This window comes from Zootoca vivipara, chromosome 14 (genome assembly GCF_963506605.1).
Source record: "Zootoca vivipara chromosome 14, rZooViv1.1, whole genome shotgun sequence".
Taxonomy (NCBI): Eukaryota; Metazoa; Chordata; class Lepidosauria; order Squamata; family Lacertidae; genus Zootoca; species Zootoca vivipara.
The window spans coordinates 24830139-24845987 of record NC_083289.1 but is presented as its reverse complement, the minus strand read 5'-3'; the positions used below and the strand labels follow the sequence as shown (position 1 = coordinate 24845987).

The 15849-nt window shown below is 49.2% G+C and overlaps 1 protein-coding gene across 2 annotated transcripts in view; it reads left to right on the top strand.

The window, feature by feature from the left end:
* Nucleotides 1-9896, top strand: part of IGDCC4 (immunoglobulin superfamily DCC subclass member 4) — a 78131-nt gene extending 68235 nt beyond the window's left edge. For both annotated transcript variants that reach the window (XM_035131242.2, XM_035131241.2), the window contains 2 exons: nt 7146-7307; nt 8324-9896. In XM_035131242.2, coding sequence (XP_034987133.1) covers nt 7146-7307; nt 8324-8848 — 687 coding nt within the window. In that variant the 3' untranslated portion in view covers nt 8849-9896. The remainder of the gene's footprint in view (nt 1-7145; nt 7308-8323) is intronic.
* Nucleotides 9897-15849: the final 5953 nt, after the last annotated feature.

The following is a 15849-nucleotide window of genomic DNA, read 5'->3' as shown; positions in this document are numbered from 1 at the left end:
TTCCAGCTCCCTCCTTCAGCTGTATGTACTTTGCAAGGGAGGAAAAGGTAACCGCCCCCCACCACTGTGTGACCAAGGGAGCAGCGAAGAGGAGCGGGAAGCCGGTTCGCAGACACCTTAGGAAGAGCTCAGTGGAGGACTGTTGCTGGCAACCAGTGCCCTCGGCTTAGAAAACACAACAATCCCATGAGAAGAAAATGGCCATCCCTGTGCTAAGGCAATGTAGGAAAAACAATTGCTCAACCTGGAATACCAGAGAGAACTTCTGCAGTTCAGAACCAAGCCAAATCATGTGTCTTAAGAGACGTCCGTGATCCCTGCTGTGGCTCCCACTTATTGCTTCCCAAGATGTCCTGCATGTGTATTTAGCCCATTCCCCTTCGGTGGTTGGGGCTTGGTGTCAGCAAACTGCATGCCAGGTCATGGATTTGGGAACCATTCTTCTTCCTCTGACTCCTTCTGTGGCCAGAAGTTGCCCCATGCACAGATCTGCATCATAAGGTTCTGGAGGTTGGTGTGTTTTATGGACAGGCAGAAGGGGGGGGGGCTGCACCTGTGCGTCTTCCCCACTCCCACTCCACCCCCCAAAAAAGTATTGCTGTCACGGCAGTTTCTGCTCCAAGATCCCTTTATAACTTTTACTTTCTTTCGCGGCAACTTATTTTGCCTGCCAATTGTGCCGTCTTTGCTTTTCCTCCCCCCCCCTTTTGCTTTAAAGCTTCCCAGAGTTAGTCTGGAGCATTTCATTTCATTAGGGAATGTTTAATTGGCCTAATTTAGCTAATCAGTTTATGCCTGTCTTTGTTGCCTGTGGAGAATGTGTAAGGTAATTAGGAGATTGACTGAAACAAGTGTGTGGCGAGCGCGTGGGATTTCGCGTTGGCGTCAATCATGGCATTTCTTGCGGGTCCCCAGCCCTGAAGAGAAAGCAGCCGTCAAGCTGGAGACGGGGAGGAGGCCAAAGTGCAGCCGGGTGGCATGAGCTTTAGCTGGGCAGGGTGGAGTTTTGTTACAGCCAGAGGTTTCATTCTTTGCGGGTGGAGAAATGGTGGTGGATCTGGGTTCATGTTCTCTGCCTCCGCCAAGGACTCACCGCATGGCCCTCGGGCAATTCACCCTCTCTTCTCTTCCATACCGTATTTAAAAAGGGAATAATAGCTGCAGCTCAGCTGCTTGTAAACCACTTACATAAGAACATAAAAAGAGCCTGGCTCCCGGATCAGGCCAAAGGGAGCCCATCTAGCTCAGCATCCTGTTCTCACAGTGGCCAACCTGATGCCTCTGGGAAGCCCAGGAGGAGGACCCCAGCCCAGCAGCGCTTGTCCTGTGATTCCCAGCCACTGGTATTCATAGGCTTCTGGTGGCAAAGGCAAAACACCACCTTCTTGGCAAGTAGCCACGGATAGCCCTCTCCTCCATGACTTTGTCCAGTCTTCTTTTAAAGCTATCCAAAGTGGTGGTCGTCACTCCCTCTTGTGGGATTGATTTCCATAGTTTAACTATATTAGGGCTGCCATATGTCCAGAATTTCCCGGACGTAGCTGGGATTCGGTCCTGATAAACAGCGCCCATGTCGGAAGTGTAGATTGAGCTATTAAAAAGAGCTCAGAACGTCACATTTAAGCTCAATTTAAGGCCAAAAATGATTTTTAAAACTCAACAACTTTTGTGTCCGGATTTTCACTTTTTGAAAGGCAACCTTAAACTATATGTTGCATGAAGAAGTATTCGTCCTGAATTTTCGACCATTCGGCTTCAATGGATGTCCGGAGTGACAATCTGATGAGAGAGGGAGGGAAAGGCTCTGTACACACCTGAACAGCAGGTCAGGTGGCCAGGAGGAGTCATCTCCAGGACCCTGTGAGGCTTGTCTGAGGAAGCAGAAGTATAAGATCTTCCAAGAAATGCAACACATGGTCTTTCTTTTCAGGCTCGATATTATCTTCAGTAAGCAGATGCAGACTCTAAACATCAGAGCCAGCCCTGCCACTTGCCAGAGTGGCTCAGCAACATCTTGCCAGAGTGGGGCAGCTGCCCCAGGTGCCAGATGCTGGAGGTGTAACCCGCCCCATCCTCCTGAGTCCCCAAAGCTGGTCTGCGCCCCCTAAGCTAGCCTTCTGCCCTCTAGTATTGCGTGATGGAGGGGGAAGTTGTCCCACAACCACCGTTGAAATAAGATTCAGCTGCCAGTCTGGTCAAGATTTTGTACATCGGGGCCGCTTACCTTTTTTGGTTTGAGGGCTGCATTCAGCCTCCAGGGGGTCACATGCCACCCCACACACTCATGCACCCATTCACATACATACACAGAAAAGCATGGAGACCCACAACCCCCCTTCAGCGGTTCTGTGCAGATTTGCTGAGGAAAGGTGGAGAGCTGCCACCTCTGCTGCACTCATCAATCTACCTGATGAATGGGAAAGGGGTGATTTGCATCCCCCACTCCTTGTCTCTGCCCACCCTAGCACCCTGTTTGCTTAATTTCTCCCCTCCTTGCCACCACTGCCAAAACCAGGCAAGCTGAAATTTTTTGAATCGTCCTTCAAGGGCAGCCCCACCGAGAGCGTATTGCGGTAGTCCAATCTGGAGAGCATGAAGTACAGTGGCCAAGTCCTCCCATGACAGCCCTGCTGGAGAAGAAAGGGCCAACCCAGAGCCCCGCATGACCTTTGCCAGGCAGGGAGGGACCTGGGCATGAGTGCCCTGAGAACAGCTGCTGAGAGTGTTTTGTTTCAGCCTTGAGCTGAGCAGGGAGACATCTTCCGCCTGGTCTCCACACTCCTGGCTGGCCGCTAGAGGGGAGCAAAGACAATCTCTGTTGAAGCCTGCCCTGCAGAGAGGGGTGTTTGTGTGTGTGTGTGCTGCCACTACTGTCAGCATTTGGTGGGGGAAGGAGCGAGGCCTGCCCACCTTCGAAGAGTCTCCATGTAAGAGAGTCTCATGTGGCTTCATCATCCATTGAGACCCCAGATTATCTTGGAAAACATGGAGGAACGCAACTCTTCTTTGCTGTTCCATCTGAGCTGTTTGGGGTTTGAGCAAGTAATGGGGAAGGGGTGTTTATCCATGTATCTCGAAGTCCTCCCCCCCCTCTTTTCACACCCACTGAGAGGCCCCTGCTGGCTAATCCTGCTGCTGCAAACTCATTTCCTTTGTCCTGGTGGCTTTGATGTCTGTGCTAACCCACCAACCCAGCCTGGGTTAGGTTTTTAATGTAGCTGCTGGTCAGTTTCAGCTACAAAGAACAGCTGAAACTCCACAGTTTTCTGGTTTTTCCAACAATCAGTTGGCCCAGTAAAAAGATGCAGCTTCCATCTTTGCCTTTCATTTTCTTCTACGCAAACCATTATTGACAGGTGCCAGTTGTTCCCCGGCCTTATTTTGAGACAGATTTTGGGGTGTGATTTCCACTTTATATCTCTCCACAAAGGGGGGGGGGAGGGTTGGGAAGCTCAGGGTCTGTGTTGTTATTTTTCTAAAAGCAAATCTATGAGGTTTGTGGGGGCGGTTGAAAGGAAATGCGACTGCCTAACCAAGATCTGGCCCATGCAGTCAAACCTTGGTTCCCGAATGCCTCTGTTTTGGAACGTTTTGGTTCCTGGTTGCCGAAAACCCAGAAGTAACTGCTCTGGTTTTTGAACGGTTTTTGGAAGCTGAATGGCTTCCGAACCATGTTTTTAATTCCCCCCCCATTGACTTTGCAGCCAGCCCATTGAGTCTCAGTTTTCAAACTTTTCGGAAACCAAACGATCTTCTGGAATGGATTAAGGAGTAGCATCTGATCCAAACTCAGTCTGCCCTCAGCCAGCCCCAATATGCCTACCTTCTTATCAGAGAGGCAGGCTGCATAACTTTAAAGGGGGTTAGAGTGACATACCGTGGGTTCCCCATGGGTATTTGCTTGGCTGCTGTGATTACAGGCTGGGCTAGATCTAGCAGAGCTGCTCTTTAATGTTTTTTTTACATTAATGGAAGATAAGTCTAGAAATGCCTGTTAACCATCTTGGCTACGTGAGGCCTTGTCATGGGCTGGTTGGACGCAGAGGAATAGTGGGAGGAACCTGGTGGAGGCAACCTGGAAGCTGCCCATCAACAGTTAGCAAACCTGGGCAGTGGATTTAGCCCTGCAGGCAGCCAGGCCTCCCCTCCAAGGTGAGATGTATTCCTATTGAATGTTTAGCAATCGTTTCTAAATTTGCCTCCATGCCTCCATATAAATCTGGATATTTTTTACTTGTGTGCCCTTTGGTCCTACCTTTTTGGGGGGTGTTGTGCAGAGTTAGACATACTGTGAGTTGAAGAGAGAGAAAAGGACCCTGAGGGGCTCGTCTTAAGAGTCTTAGGCGCACTGATTTAGTCTTGGCTTGGAAGGTGTCCTTGCCAAAGGGGTCGTCCCAGCTGCCCTGGCAATAAGATTGGCACAAGGAGGCCTTTTTAACATGCCCAGCTCACCCTTCCTTGTCCCTTCCCATCTGGATTATTGACAGCGGCATGCCATGGAAAGGTCACGGCATGAGAGAAACACACAACATCTGGTGTGCTCCCCTCCACATTTTGACGTGGAAACGAGGTCAGGTCGACTTGAGCCAAGGTCAGCCTCGTGTTAGGAAGCATCACACTCTGATTTCTCACTCGCTCCACTTTTTCCGTGCCAGAACAGCAGCATGCTAAACAGATGTCAGGGAAGGTCCCTCTACTCTAATCCTTCCTCCTGTTTCATCTTCTCTTTTTCCCCCCAGAGGAAAAACATGATTGCATTTCTCTTTATAATCCAATTTTAGAATTCGAAGGTCTGTAGCTCAGTGGCTAGAACACAGGTCCTGAGTTCTATCCCTAGCATCTTCAGGCAGGACTGGGAGAGCATCCCTGTCTGAGAGCTGCTGCCAGTCAGTGTAGACAGCTCTGAGTTAGATAGACCAAGGGTATAAGGCAGCTTCAGACTCAGGATCATAGGTCGGCTTTAGAGCATCTGCTTTGCATGCAGAAGCCCCAGGTTCAGTCCCCAATGGCTTGGGGAAGCTCCTTTCCAGAATCCCTGAAGAGAAGCTGCTACCGGTCAGTGTAGACAATTTTGAGTTAGATAGACCAATGGTCTGACTTTGGATAAGACAGATTCCTATGGTCCTCTTCTAAGATATAAAATAGGGCTGGGGATACTGAGAGCAGGACCTGGCATGCTTTGGAGTGGGAGGGGAAGGCGAGACAACACCCTGGCATTGCCAATGGATACGGAGGCCTCCCTGGGTGCTCCTTGCAAGAGTGGGAGGGCTCTGGTATGCCATTTTCAATTTCCAACTAGCGGGAAGGTTGGGGAATTCTGTACCTTTCGAAACACCTGAGAGCAAGTCCTTTTGCCCCAGCTGGGGACCTCCAGCACCCAGAGAAACCGTCCCACTCTGGGATCTGGAAAAGGCCAACTTGAGAGCCAGCCAGCTCTAGCTCTGAAAGGCCAAGCTTCCCAAAGGCCCAAAGTGTTGCACATGGTAGTCTTTATGGCAAAGTGGAGAGGAGGAAGAGGAGGAGAGAATAAAGGAGCCTGGACAGGTTCTCTTCTAGCTGTATAATTTAATTAGGCTTGCAAACAGGGTAACACTTGTGGGCCACGGGATTGGAGAACGCCGCAGAGGAGCAAGTTTTCGCCTGGTTTATGAAGCAATAGTTTTTGAGTCTGGGATCGGGGGAGGGGGGGAAGTGAGCAGGATTTGGCCATGCAGCCAAAACCTATTGAAGGAGATCATCCAATGCAAGATAAACCACAGGACTGTCAGCCTCCCATTTTAAAATGCCTTAGCATCACTGCTGCCTGATTCTCTCACATGGCTGTGGTTCTCTCTCTCTCTCTCTCTCTCTTTCTCTCTCTTTCCTGCCTTGTTAACTGCCCAATCCACAAGGCCAATTCGCTTTTTCATTTCCCACCTTGCTGCCTTCCTCTTCCTCTAGTCAGGTTTTGGCTGGGTCTCCACACAAGGGAACCTCTTTGCAAAGACAGGGCCCCACCCCTAGCTGATGTTGTTTTCCTTTTGGCGATTTTGACAGGGGGGAAGAAAACCCATGGCCTTTTGAAACAAATACACCATATATCAACCCTTCTTGTGAATGAATTTACTCTGTCCAAACTAGTCCAAAGCTGAGCACCTAGGGGCAGAAAGACAAGAAACTCATGCTTCCATCCTGCCCGCTCCCACAAACAAACAAGCAAGTTAGTTCCCTTAAGTCTGCAAAGGCAGAATTGAAACATGTGAGCAAAAGCCAGAGAAATTCAGAACCTGGCAGGGGAAGAAATGATGTAAAGCTGAATAAATTGGTCTAACTTCAGAAGACTGCAAAATTCTGTTTCTGTTGCTTTTTTAAAAAGCAATTAACCCAGCTCTCTTTAATATTTTTATTTTATTACAAGGCACTAAGTGGTAAGAAACTCATTAAAGAGTAGAACACTTTGCAAGAGTTCATATACACTTCGTTGAGGCCCTTTTGGCCCTCTTTCTCACTAAAGTGCTAGACTGCAGATGAGGGCTCACATCACTGAATACTCCTCTGTACAAAAAAAAAGTTTTTAATCCCCTCACCTAGAAAGCTAGCATGTCATGCAGCTGTTGACTACCTTTCTCCCCGACATACTAATTATGTGCTGGGATTAATTCCTTATTGCATTTGGCTACCTTAAATCCAAAATGGCTCAGCCAAGACTCACCTCAGTGGAAATGAAGCCTTTATTTCATTATTTCACCTGGGCTTCAAACTGGTTGGAGAAGAGCACCCTTACTGGTGCCCTCCAGATGTTTTAGACAGCTGTGCTGGCTGGGACCGACAGGAGTTGCACATAGCTGCCAAGTTTTCCCTTTTCTCGCGAGGAAGCCTATTCAGCATAAGGGAAAATCCCTGTAAAAAAGGGATAACTTGGCAGCTATGGAGTTGCAGTCTGGAACATCTGGGAAAGGCTGGTGAGGAACCGCCTTTTCCTTTTTTTACATTACTAGACAGTTCATTTTGTTTACCTTTGTTTATTTCCACTGCTTCCATTTGCCTTGCAAATCCCAGCAGCAAAGTGTCCCCCAAACCCTTAGGCTTTATTTCCACCCATAGACCTTGGTTCTTCCTGTGTGGCACCAGAGATAATGTCCCTTCCTTTCCTTACAATTCTGTAGCCTCCCTGGGAGAAATCGCTGAGCAGCTGGGCAAACAGCATTGCTGGCTATGGAGACACAGCTCCCAAAGATCCCACCATGGCTTTGAACGGATCGTTGAAGATGGCGTCCAACGGAGGGCAAAAGGTCTTGCTGCAAGCGCTGGTCTACGAGGTTGTTACGGTGTGTATTCCCAGCAGGGGGATTCTTGCTGTTTGGAAGAGGAAGGGAAAGATTTGTTTGCAGGGCTCACATAACACTGGGGACTGAGAAGTTACGTTTAAATTCCTGGCTTCTCCTCAGAATGCCTGGTTGACTAGTTTACCTGGAGAAAGTGCATTCTGTCAACAGAGCACCTATAGGAATTTCCTCAGGTTGGTGCCAGGGGTCAGCAAAATTTGGCTGGATTGCTACTCAGACTCTAGTGACTTCCTTTGATCTGGACATTATACTTTTTTTGTGTGTGCACATCACCAGATCTTAACCTATTACAGGATTTGTAAGAATGGATTCCAAATATCATTGAATTTGCCCATTGCAACTCTGTGTTTATATGCAAGTTGCTCATATGTTTGTATAAGTTTTCAATCTAATCGTAGAAGGGAGCCACATTTTTATTTTTCCAATTCATCAGTATCAGTCTTTTTGTTGTGGTAAGGGCACAGAGAATCCACCCGCATTGTCCTTTTGTAAGGTTCCATGCGCTGCGTATATAATTCAAGAGGATATTTTGGTCTTTAAATGCAAGGTTGTTCTGTGCAGTTCTGTTGATAGCTTCAGTTATCTTCTGCCAAAAATCTTTCAATATAGGACAATGAAGAAACACATCTTTTAGAGAAGCATTATCCCTGTTGCATCTCCAGCAGTTAGATACCTTAAGATTAACAAACGTAATGGGGTCCAGTATATTCTAAATATTTGTTGTTGTTGTCTGAGCCTCAATTTAAGGCCCAGAGATATTATACTTCAGTTGATGCAGCCTAGAATAGCATTCGCTTTTTTTGCTCTTGCATCACACTGTTGCCCCACATTAAGCTTGTGTTTACTACGACCTGCAGATCCTTTTCATGTGTTCTGCTGTCAAGCCAGGTGTTCCTCATCCTACGTTTGTTCAAGACGCACCTCTTGCTTTTCGATAAACACACCTTGCAGTATTTCACCGCTGTTCCTACTCTTCGCTTGTCTCTTTCATAATACAGAACGACGCGAACAAGGAACACGCCCCCAGCAGCCTCAACCAGATGGAAGCAGAGGTCATTGTCCACTCGGACTTCTCAGCCTCTGACCGAGATTATGACTCCCAGCTTTGTGTGCTGGACGGGGAACCTGTTCTCTTTGAGGACTGCGAACGGGAACACCTCCATGCGGAGGACTCATCACGGCAGGCGTCCCCCAGCCTGAGCCTCACCAAAGTGTCCCAGGACCAAGAAAACGAGACTGACCCTGAGGCCCACAGTGTGTTGCTCAGGATGGATGGGCAGGCCCACAAGATGGCCACTGAATTCCTTGAGACAGACACTGGCTTCCCCAGGCCTGGCCAAAGCCTGGACTCAGCCAAGAGCGGGGACTCCGACTCCCTTCCGGAAGGGGGAGAAGATGTGCAAGCCAACCTGCGCAAGGCCTTCCCCACAGGCCAGTCGCAGGCCCTCTTGTGTAGCAGCCTCTCTAGTATAATCAATTCACCCTCAGTGTTTGAGAGTGTGGCCTGCGTCCACCATCTTTGAAGGGGGCGTTGACTATAAACCTTTGACCAGAGCAGAGCTTAGAAGTAACGTAATACCTATTAAATAAGGCTTAGCCCTTGATGGTACTAAATAGCCTCACAGTTCCTGGTCTGGAGGAGGAGGAGGAGGAGGGCCTGGAAACCCCAGAGAGCCACTGCCGCCAGACAGAGTAGACAATACCAAGCTAGATGGACTCGTTTAAGGCAGCTTCCTGTGTTCCTGTTGGAAGGTACACCAGTGCCTCCCAAACGTATATACTATGGAGACCTCCTCCCAACCCCACAAGTATTTTGCCTTTGCATTACGTAGGACCCAAGAAGCTGCTGCCTGTCTTATTTTGTGAGCAGTTCTCCTGCAGTTACCACTATGGAAAGGTTAACGTAGCTGCTGAGGGTCAAGGAGGTGCCATGGACTGGTATTCTGGGGTCACAAAGGGCCAGTCTGGGCCACACAAGGCCCTCAGGGTGTTTTCATCCCACCAGGATTTCCCCCCTCCAGCCCACACAACCCCGTAGTGCCACCTTTTGGTGGTTGCCATGCAGCCGGGAGGAGCCTTGGCGCAATGGAATGAGTGTTGCTCCCTTCTGGCGTTGGCACCAGTGTCAGGTTTGCACCTCTGTATGGCGCAGAGTAAGCAGGTCTTAGTTTGGGTCCAGCTTTTATAAGGCCTTTTGGCAATCCGGCCTTGCAGAGGAGCAATAGGTTGTGTGACTTGTGAAACCGACCCAGAATCTCTTGTGCCAACACAGGACCCTATGGAAGGGTCACCCTTTGCCTAAACAGGTGGGGTGCACTGCCTCTCACCTGGCTGAGCCGTTCCCTCAACCCCCCCACCCCGTTCAAGGATTGGTTTGAAGCTGCTGAGCCCTTTAACTGGGGGGCAGGGATACCTTTGCCAACACCTGGCACCAATTCAGTTTATTTCATATGCAAGGTTAGGAGGAAAGGGGCACTTTCCAAATTCAGCCTCGAGGGGGATGCTTTTTACAAGTCTTAAAGGCTATGTCAGGGGTCAGCAAACTTTTTAGCAGGGGGCCGGTCCACTCAGACCTTGGGGGGGGAGACTATATTTTGAAAAAAAAATAATGAACGAATTCCTATGCCCCACAAATAACCCAGAGATGCATCCTATATAATAATGTCCATGTTGTCCCTGCGTCCAGATGTCCCGTGTGTCCCTGGGTCACTGCGCATGTGCCCCAGGGATACAGGGATTGGACAGCAGAGACTGCGCGCGCGCACTCTCCCCCCACTCTGCCTCCTCCAACCGCCGCTCCCGCCGGGGTGGAGGCCGGCGAAGGCCTCCTCACAACCCTCCCTGGCCGTGAGGAGCGGCGGTTGGAGGAGGCGGGGGGGGGGAGAGTGCGCGCGTCCTTCCTGTCGGCGGCTGGGGGAGAGGAAGGAAGGAGGAGAAGAAGGAAGGAGGAGAAAGCGCCGTTCCTTCTCCGAACCCTGGGATGTCTGCTTCCTGTCGGCGGCTGCGGGAGAGGAACGGAGAAGGAGAAAGCAGCGCTTTCTCCTCCTCCGTTCCTGTCCCCCTGCCGCCGACAGCAAGGACGGGTCCCAGGGTTCGGAGAAGCGCTGCGCAAGCGCTTCTCCGAACCCTGGGATATCTGCTTCCTGTCGGCGGCTGCGGGAGAGGAACGGAGAAGGAGAAAGCAGCGCTTTCTCCTCCTCCGTTCCTGTCCCCCTGCCGCCGACAGCAAGGACGGGTCCCAGGGTTCGGAGAAGCGCTGCGCAAGCGCTTCTCCGAACCCTGGGATGTCTGCTTCCTGTCGGCGGCTGCGGGAGAGGAACGGAGAAGGAGAAAGCAGCGCTTTCTCCTCCTCCGTTCCTGTCCCCCTGCCGCCGACAGCAAGGACGGGTCCCAGGGTTCGGAGAAGCGCTGCGCAAGCGCTTCTCCGAACCCTGGGATATCTGCTTCCTGTCGGCGGCTGCGGGAGAGGAACGGAGAAGGAAAAAGCAGCGCTTTCTCCTCCTCCGTTCCTGTCCCCCTGCCGCCGACAGCAAGGACAGGTCCCAGGGTTCGGAGAAGCGCTGCGCAAGCGCTTCTCCGAACCCCAGGATTCTAGCGCCCGTTATTGAACGGGCTGAAAACCACTAGTTTTAAATAAAAGGACACATTCTACTCATGTAAAAACACCAGGCAGGCCCCACAAATAACCCAGAGATTCATTTTAAATAAAAGGTCACATTCTACTCATGTAAAAACACCAGGCAGGCACCACAAATAACCCAGAGATTCATTTTAAATAAAAGGACACATTCTACTCATGTAAAAACATGCTGATTCCCAGACCGTCCGTGGACCAGATTGAGAAGGCGATTGGGCTGCATCCGGCCCCCAGGCCTTAGTTAGGGGACCCCTGGTCTATGTGATAAGGTGTTTTTCTTTACCCCAATTGAAATATTTTAATTATATTAAATATCAACTATCCAGAATTAATGCCTTTACCCCTACTTTTAAAAACAGGAAAGAGAATCCCTATGCCTAATGGCTTCCGTAACTGGAAATGCCAAAAATGAATTTGCATTAGCATATCATAAATGCCCATTTTGTTCAAACAGATCTCAGTTAAAATAGCACAGTTAGAGAAATCCGACCCCCTCCCTCCATGTGCATGTCTGGTTTTGAACTCTACTTAAAAACACTGTAGACAGAGGGATGAGAGCTGATTCAGTATGGAAGGCCATTGGAATGGTCGCCTCTCTCCACCCGCTCTCAGCTTAAAACCTTTGTCTGTCTCCAGTCTAACACCAAACCAGGTGACATTTTCCAAGTGTGTGATGCACAGCAATCAGGACGGTTAAAGCTGCAGTCCTCCAGTTTCAGGGAGGCTGTTGGACCTCCCTCTCTGAAGTAGGAGAGAAACTGTGTTGTGTATCAAAAGGGCCCAGGGAGCAATATGGCAATCCTTTCCCACTTGCCTTTGGTCCCTCCAGTAGTGTATTTCTACTAAGAGCAGGTAGAATTCAGTCTGCAGGTACTCCCAGTGCACTGCAGCTCATCTGGTGTTCTTCCGGTGCTTAAAAGGAGCCCCAATCTACCTGGTCCTCAACATCCAGCAGCAGGGAAGTGTTGGGGTGGGGGCACAGTGGGGCTGTGGAACTGTTCCGAAACGCTCAACCTATTCCTTGAAATTTCCCTCCACCTCCCAGGCCAGCATCCTATTGGGTTGCATCCTTTGCCGATGCTGACTTTTCTGATTAAGAAGAGAGGGTCACCCCTGTCCCCCTTGCAATGCTGCTGTAACATCCCTGCTCCCTCACCTTATGTGAGAGTTGCAGTATTTAGGGCCGGTTTATACGTTCAGCAGAATCAAGCGGTATGAAGGTTTTATTGGCCTGGACAACAGTTTCACTTTAGCCTTCACCCTGACATGCTCACAACCACAACCATCAGTTTTTCTTCCCTTGCAATGAAAGCCTTTCCACGGGGGTGGAGAACCTCAATCCTGGGGGGGGGGGGTGACACCCCCATGGGCCTCTTGATCTGGCAATGCAGCCCTCCTAGGTGCTTTTGTCCAGCTGGGCTGCAATACTGCCTCCTGTTTGTCCCATGGAGAACACGGAGGGGCAGGTGGGGCTGTGTAGGGACCTCCTGAGTTGGCACACCTCTAATCTAGCTACTGTACATCCCTTGCTTCTGCCTCAGGCCCCCATGCAGCACTGGCATGCGGCCCCCAGGAGGTTACCCACAGGGGAATGTGGCCCTGGGGCTGAGAAAGCTCCCCCCCATCCTTTCCCTATGTTTTCTGTGTTCATCATCAGCTGGAAAGCAACCTTCCTTGCAGGCAGGTGTTGCCGCGTCTTATTACACACTCTGCGAGTGCTTCTAACAACTTGTTCCGAAAATAGAGAACCGTCTCCAGCAACTGGGTCACCTCACTAGCCTGGATGTTTGTGTTAACACAGGCCACTTTCCAGGCAGGAAGCCCTCCTGCCTCAGCCCCACTGAAAGGAACGGGGGTCCATTTATGGCTCTTGTTAATTTCACTGGGGGCTCGGTGAGGGATTCCTGCTGCGATGGGGCCCCCTAGGTTCTTGTACCTAATATTTTAGGTATTGGCCTCTCTCTTTTTTCTCCTTTTTAATGTATGACAATGTATTTTTTATTTCCTCAGAGCATCTTTATATTATTTAATTTTTATATGAAAAAGGAAAAAAAAATCTAGTAGTGTGTGTCTCTAGCGTAGCGTTTGTACTGCTATTTCTCTATGGTGTCCCCCCCCCCTTTAACACAACAACTACCTCATGCTTGTTTTTTTATTATTAAAAAAAGAGGAAGAATAAAAGCAGTAGATTTTTGCTCCTTTGCGGTGTTTGCTCTTATTCTTTTGTAAAAAATATAAGTAAACTAAGTATATATGAGTCATATCCAAGGCTTAACCCACTCAGAACAGGCACATTGAACATGGCTACTTTTCATGGCGTGCTCTGGTCCATAGGGTCACGAAGAGTCAGACACGACTAAACGACTTAACAACAACAACTTTTCATTTCAGCGGGTGAGTAGGATTAGCACTGGACACTGAGGTCCAGCTCCGAGGGCCTTCTGGTGGTTCCCTCACTGCGAGAAGTGAAGCTACAGGGAACCAGGCAGAGGGCCTTCTTGGTAGTGGCACCTGCCCTGTGGGACGCCCTCCTATGAGATGTCAAGGAAATAAACAACTATCTGACTTTTAAAAGACATCTGAAGGCAGCCCTGTTTAGGGAAGTTTTTAATGTTCAATGTTTTATCGCTATCATCAGAGTGGCTGTGGAAACCCAGCCAGATGGGTGGGGCATAAATCATTATCGTCATCATACAATTCACTTTTACAGCTACCCACTTGGAGGCTTTAAAAAGGGTTCGGACAAACTCAGGCCCCTGCCATTGACCAAGGGACTGTGGCCCCTGGGAGGGTTCCACCCTCTGCCTCCCAGAAAGAACATGGCAAGAAGGAGACTCAACCTGGTATCTCTTTCTTTCTTTCTTTGCTTGCTTCTTTGCGTTTCCCTGTCACTTGCTTGAAGAGGAAATAAGCAAAAGCAGAGATGTTGAGGGTTTCATTGTATCTGGGGATATTAAATCAGGTCTGGCTTTAGGAGCCACCCCTCCACCCTGTCGCCGGACCTGCCAATCACAGATTAATGAACTCCATCATGCCCATTGGTTATTTACATACATGTTGATAGGTTTTAAATGAACTGGAACCACTCAGGAAATAGATTTACATGCTGGCCTGGCCATCAGGATGAAAACATCTGCTCTGTGTGCAGCAACAGTTAGGGAAGAAAGTAAACCAGATGTTGGACTTAATTACAAAAAGCAGAGTGAGAAAGGGGGGGCATTCTACTGAGAGTTACTGGGGTGGTGAGGGGGTGTTCACAGGATGTACTCCTCTTCGAAATGGCCAGGTCCTATTTCCTGCCAGCGTTAGACATGACATGTTCAGGGAGGTATAAATTCCGGGGGGGTGGGGGGGGAAGCAGGGCGGTGGGGTGCTACATCCTTCTCCTGGCCACCACCTCTCCCCTGGAAATCTCACATCCCAATCTATTTTTAATATTTCTTCTTTCCCAGATGGGCTCCCAAACTGGAAGTCTTGGGAGAAGCATCAGTGGCAGTGATGCAGTGTTCTGGGTGACAGCGGGTGGCGGGGAGAGGCTGATGTTGCCATTTCTGCAGCAAGATTATTTGCAGACTCCCCATCTTCAGTGTCCTAATCAGCCTGAAAGGGGATACAATGGTACCTCAGTTTAAGTACACAATTGGTTCCGGAAGTCTGTACTTAACCTGAAGCGTACTTAACCTGAAGCGAACTCTCCCATTGAAAGTAATGGAAAGTGGATTAATCCGTTCCAGACGGGTCCGCAGAGTACTTAAACTGAAAGTACTCAAACCGAAGCGTGCTTAAACAGAGGTATGACTGTATTTGTATAGCTACATTATTGGTTTGCTTTATTTATTAAATTTATGGGTTGCTTTTTTTGTTGTTGCTGCAGCAGCTCAAAGAAACTTTTCAATATTTTAATCAAACAAAAACATACATGCATTAAGAACGGCATTTAAAAAAAATCTAAAAGACAATCCTATTTTTAAAAAGCTAGATGAAAACATTCCACCCACACAAAAAGGCCAAAGGACTGATGAAAAAGAGAATGTTTTTGCCTGGCACCTAAAGATGTGTAAGGATGGCACCGCCAGGCGAGGCTCTCTGGGGAGAACATTCCACAAATGGGGAGCCACCACAGAAAAGGTCTGTTCTTGTGTTGCCACCCTCCAGACCTCCATGAAGGGGGCCCATCTGCAGATGACAATCACAGGGTCCAGGTTGGTTCATATGGGGAGAGACGGCCCTTGAGGCATTGGGGTGCTGAGCTGCATGAGGCTTTATTGGTCAAAACCAGCACTTTGAATGGCATCCAGATGTTCCAAAGCGAAGCATTTAGGAACACTGAAAACATAACGCGCTTCCTTTTCAATATGAAAGGCAACACATGGAGATCTGCACTGATCCTTGCAATGCATCCCATGTTATTATTACTGTATAATTATAAGATCATTGTATAATCTTGGATGGTTGCATAATTTTAGAGAGGAAGTGGCTATGACTATCATGAAGCTACCCTGCACGTCTGAATTTGCAACTACACTGGGGATCAGTGGGGATTATTTGATGGGATAGGATGGCCCCCACCATCCACCGACCGCCGGCATCTCTCTCCCCCCCCCCCAACCACCAAGGAACCACCAAGGAAAGTGGCCCTCGCATTGAACAGCAGCAGCAAAAGGTTTGCAATATGTCTCTGCGCGATGCAATTTTGGTCTTGCCGAAAACGCAGACCCCCAAACACAGGTCTTTTCCCAGAACAGCGAAAGCCTCATTTCGCCCGCGTCTCCCTCCCTCTTTCCTCCTCCTAATTATCCACGAAAGTGCGATTGCTCCCGATGCAGCTGGGATTGTTATTGCAAGCGCCGGTCTAATCTGCTCGCGACGGCTGTGGAATTCAGTAGC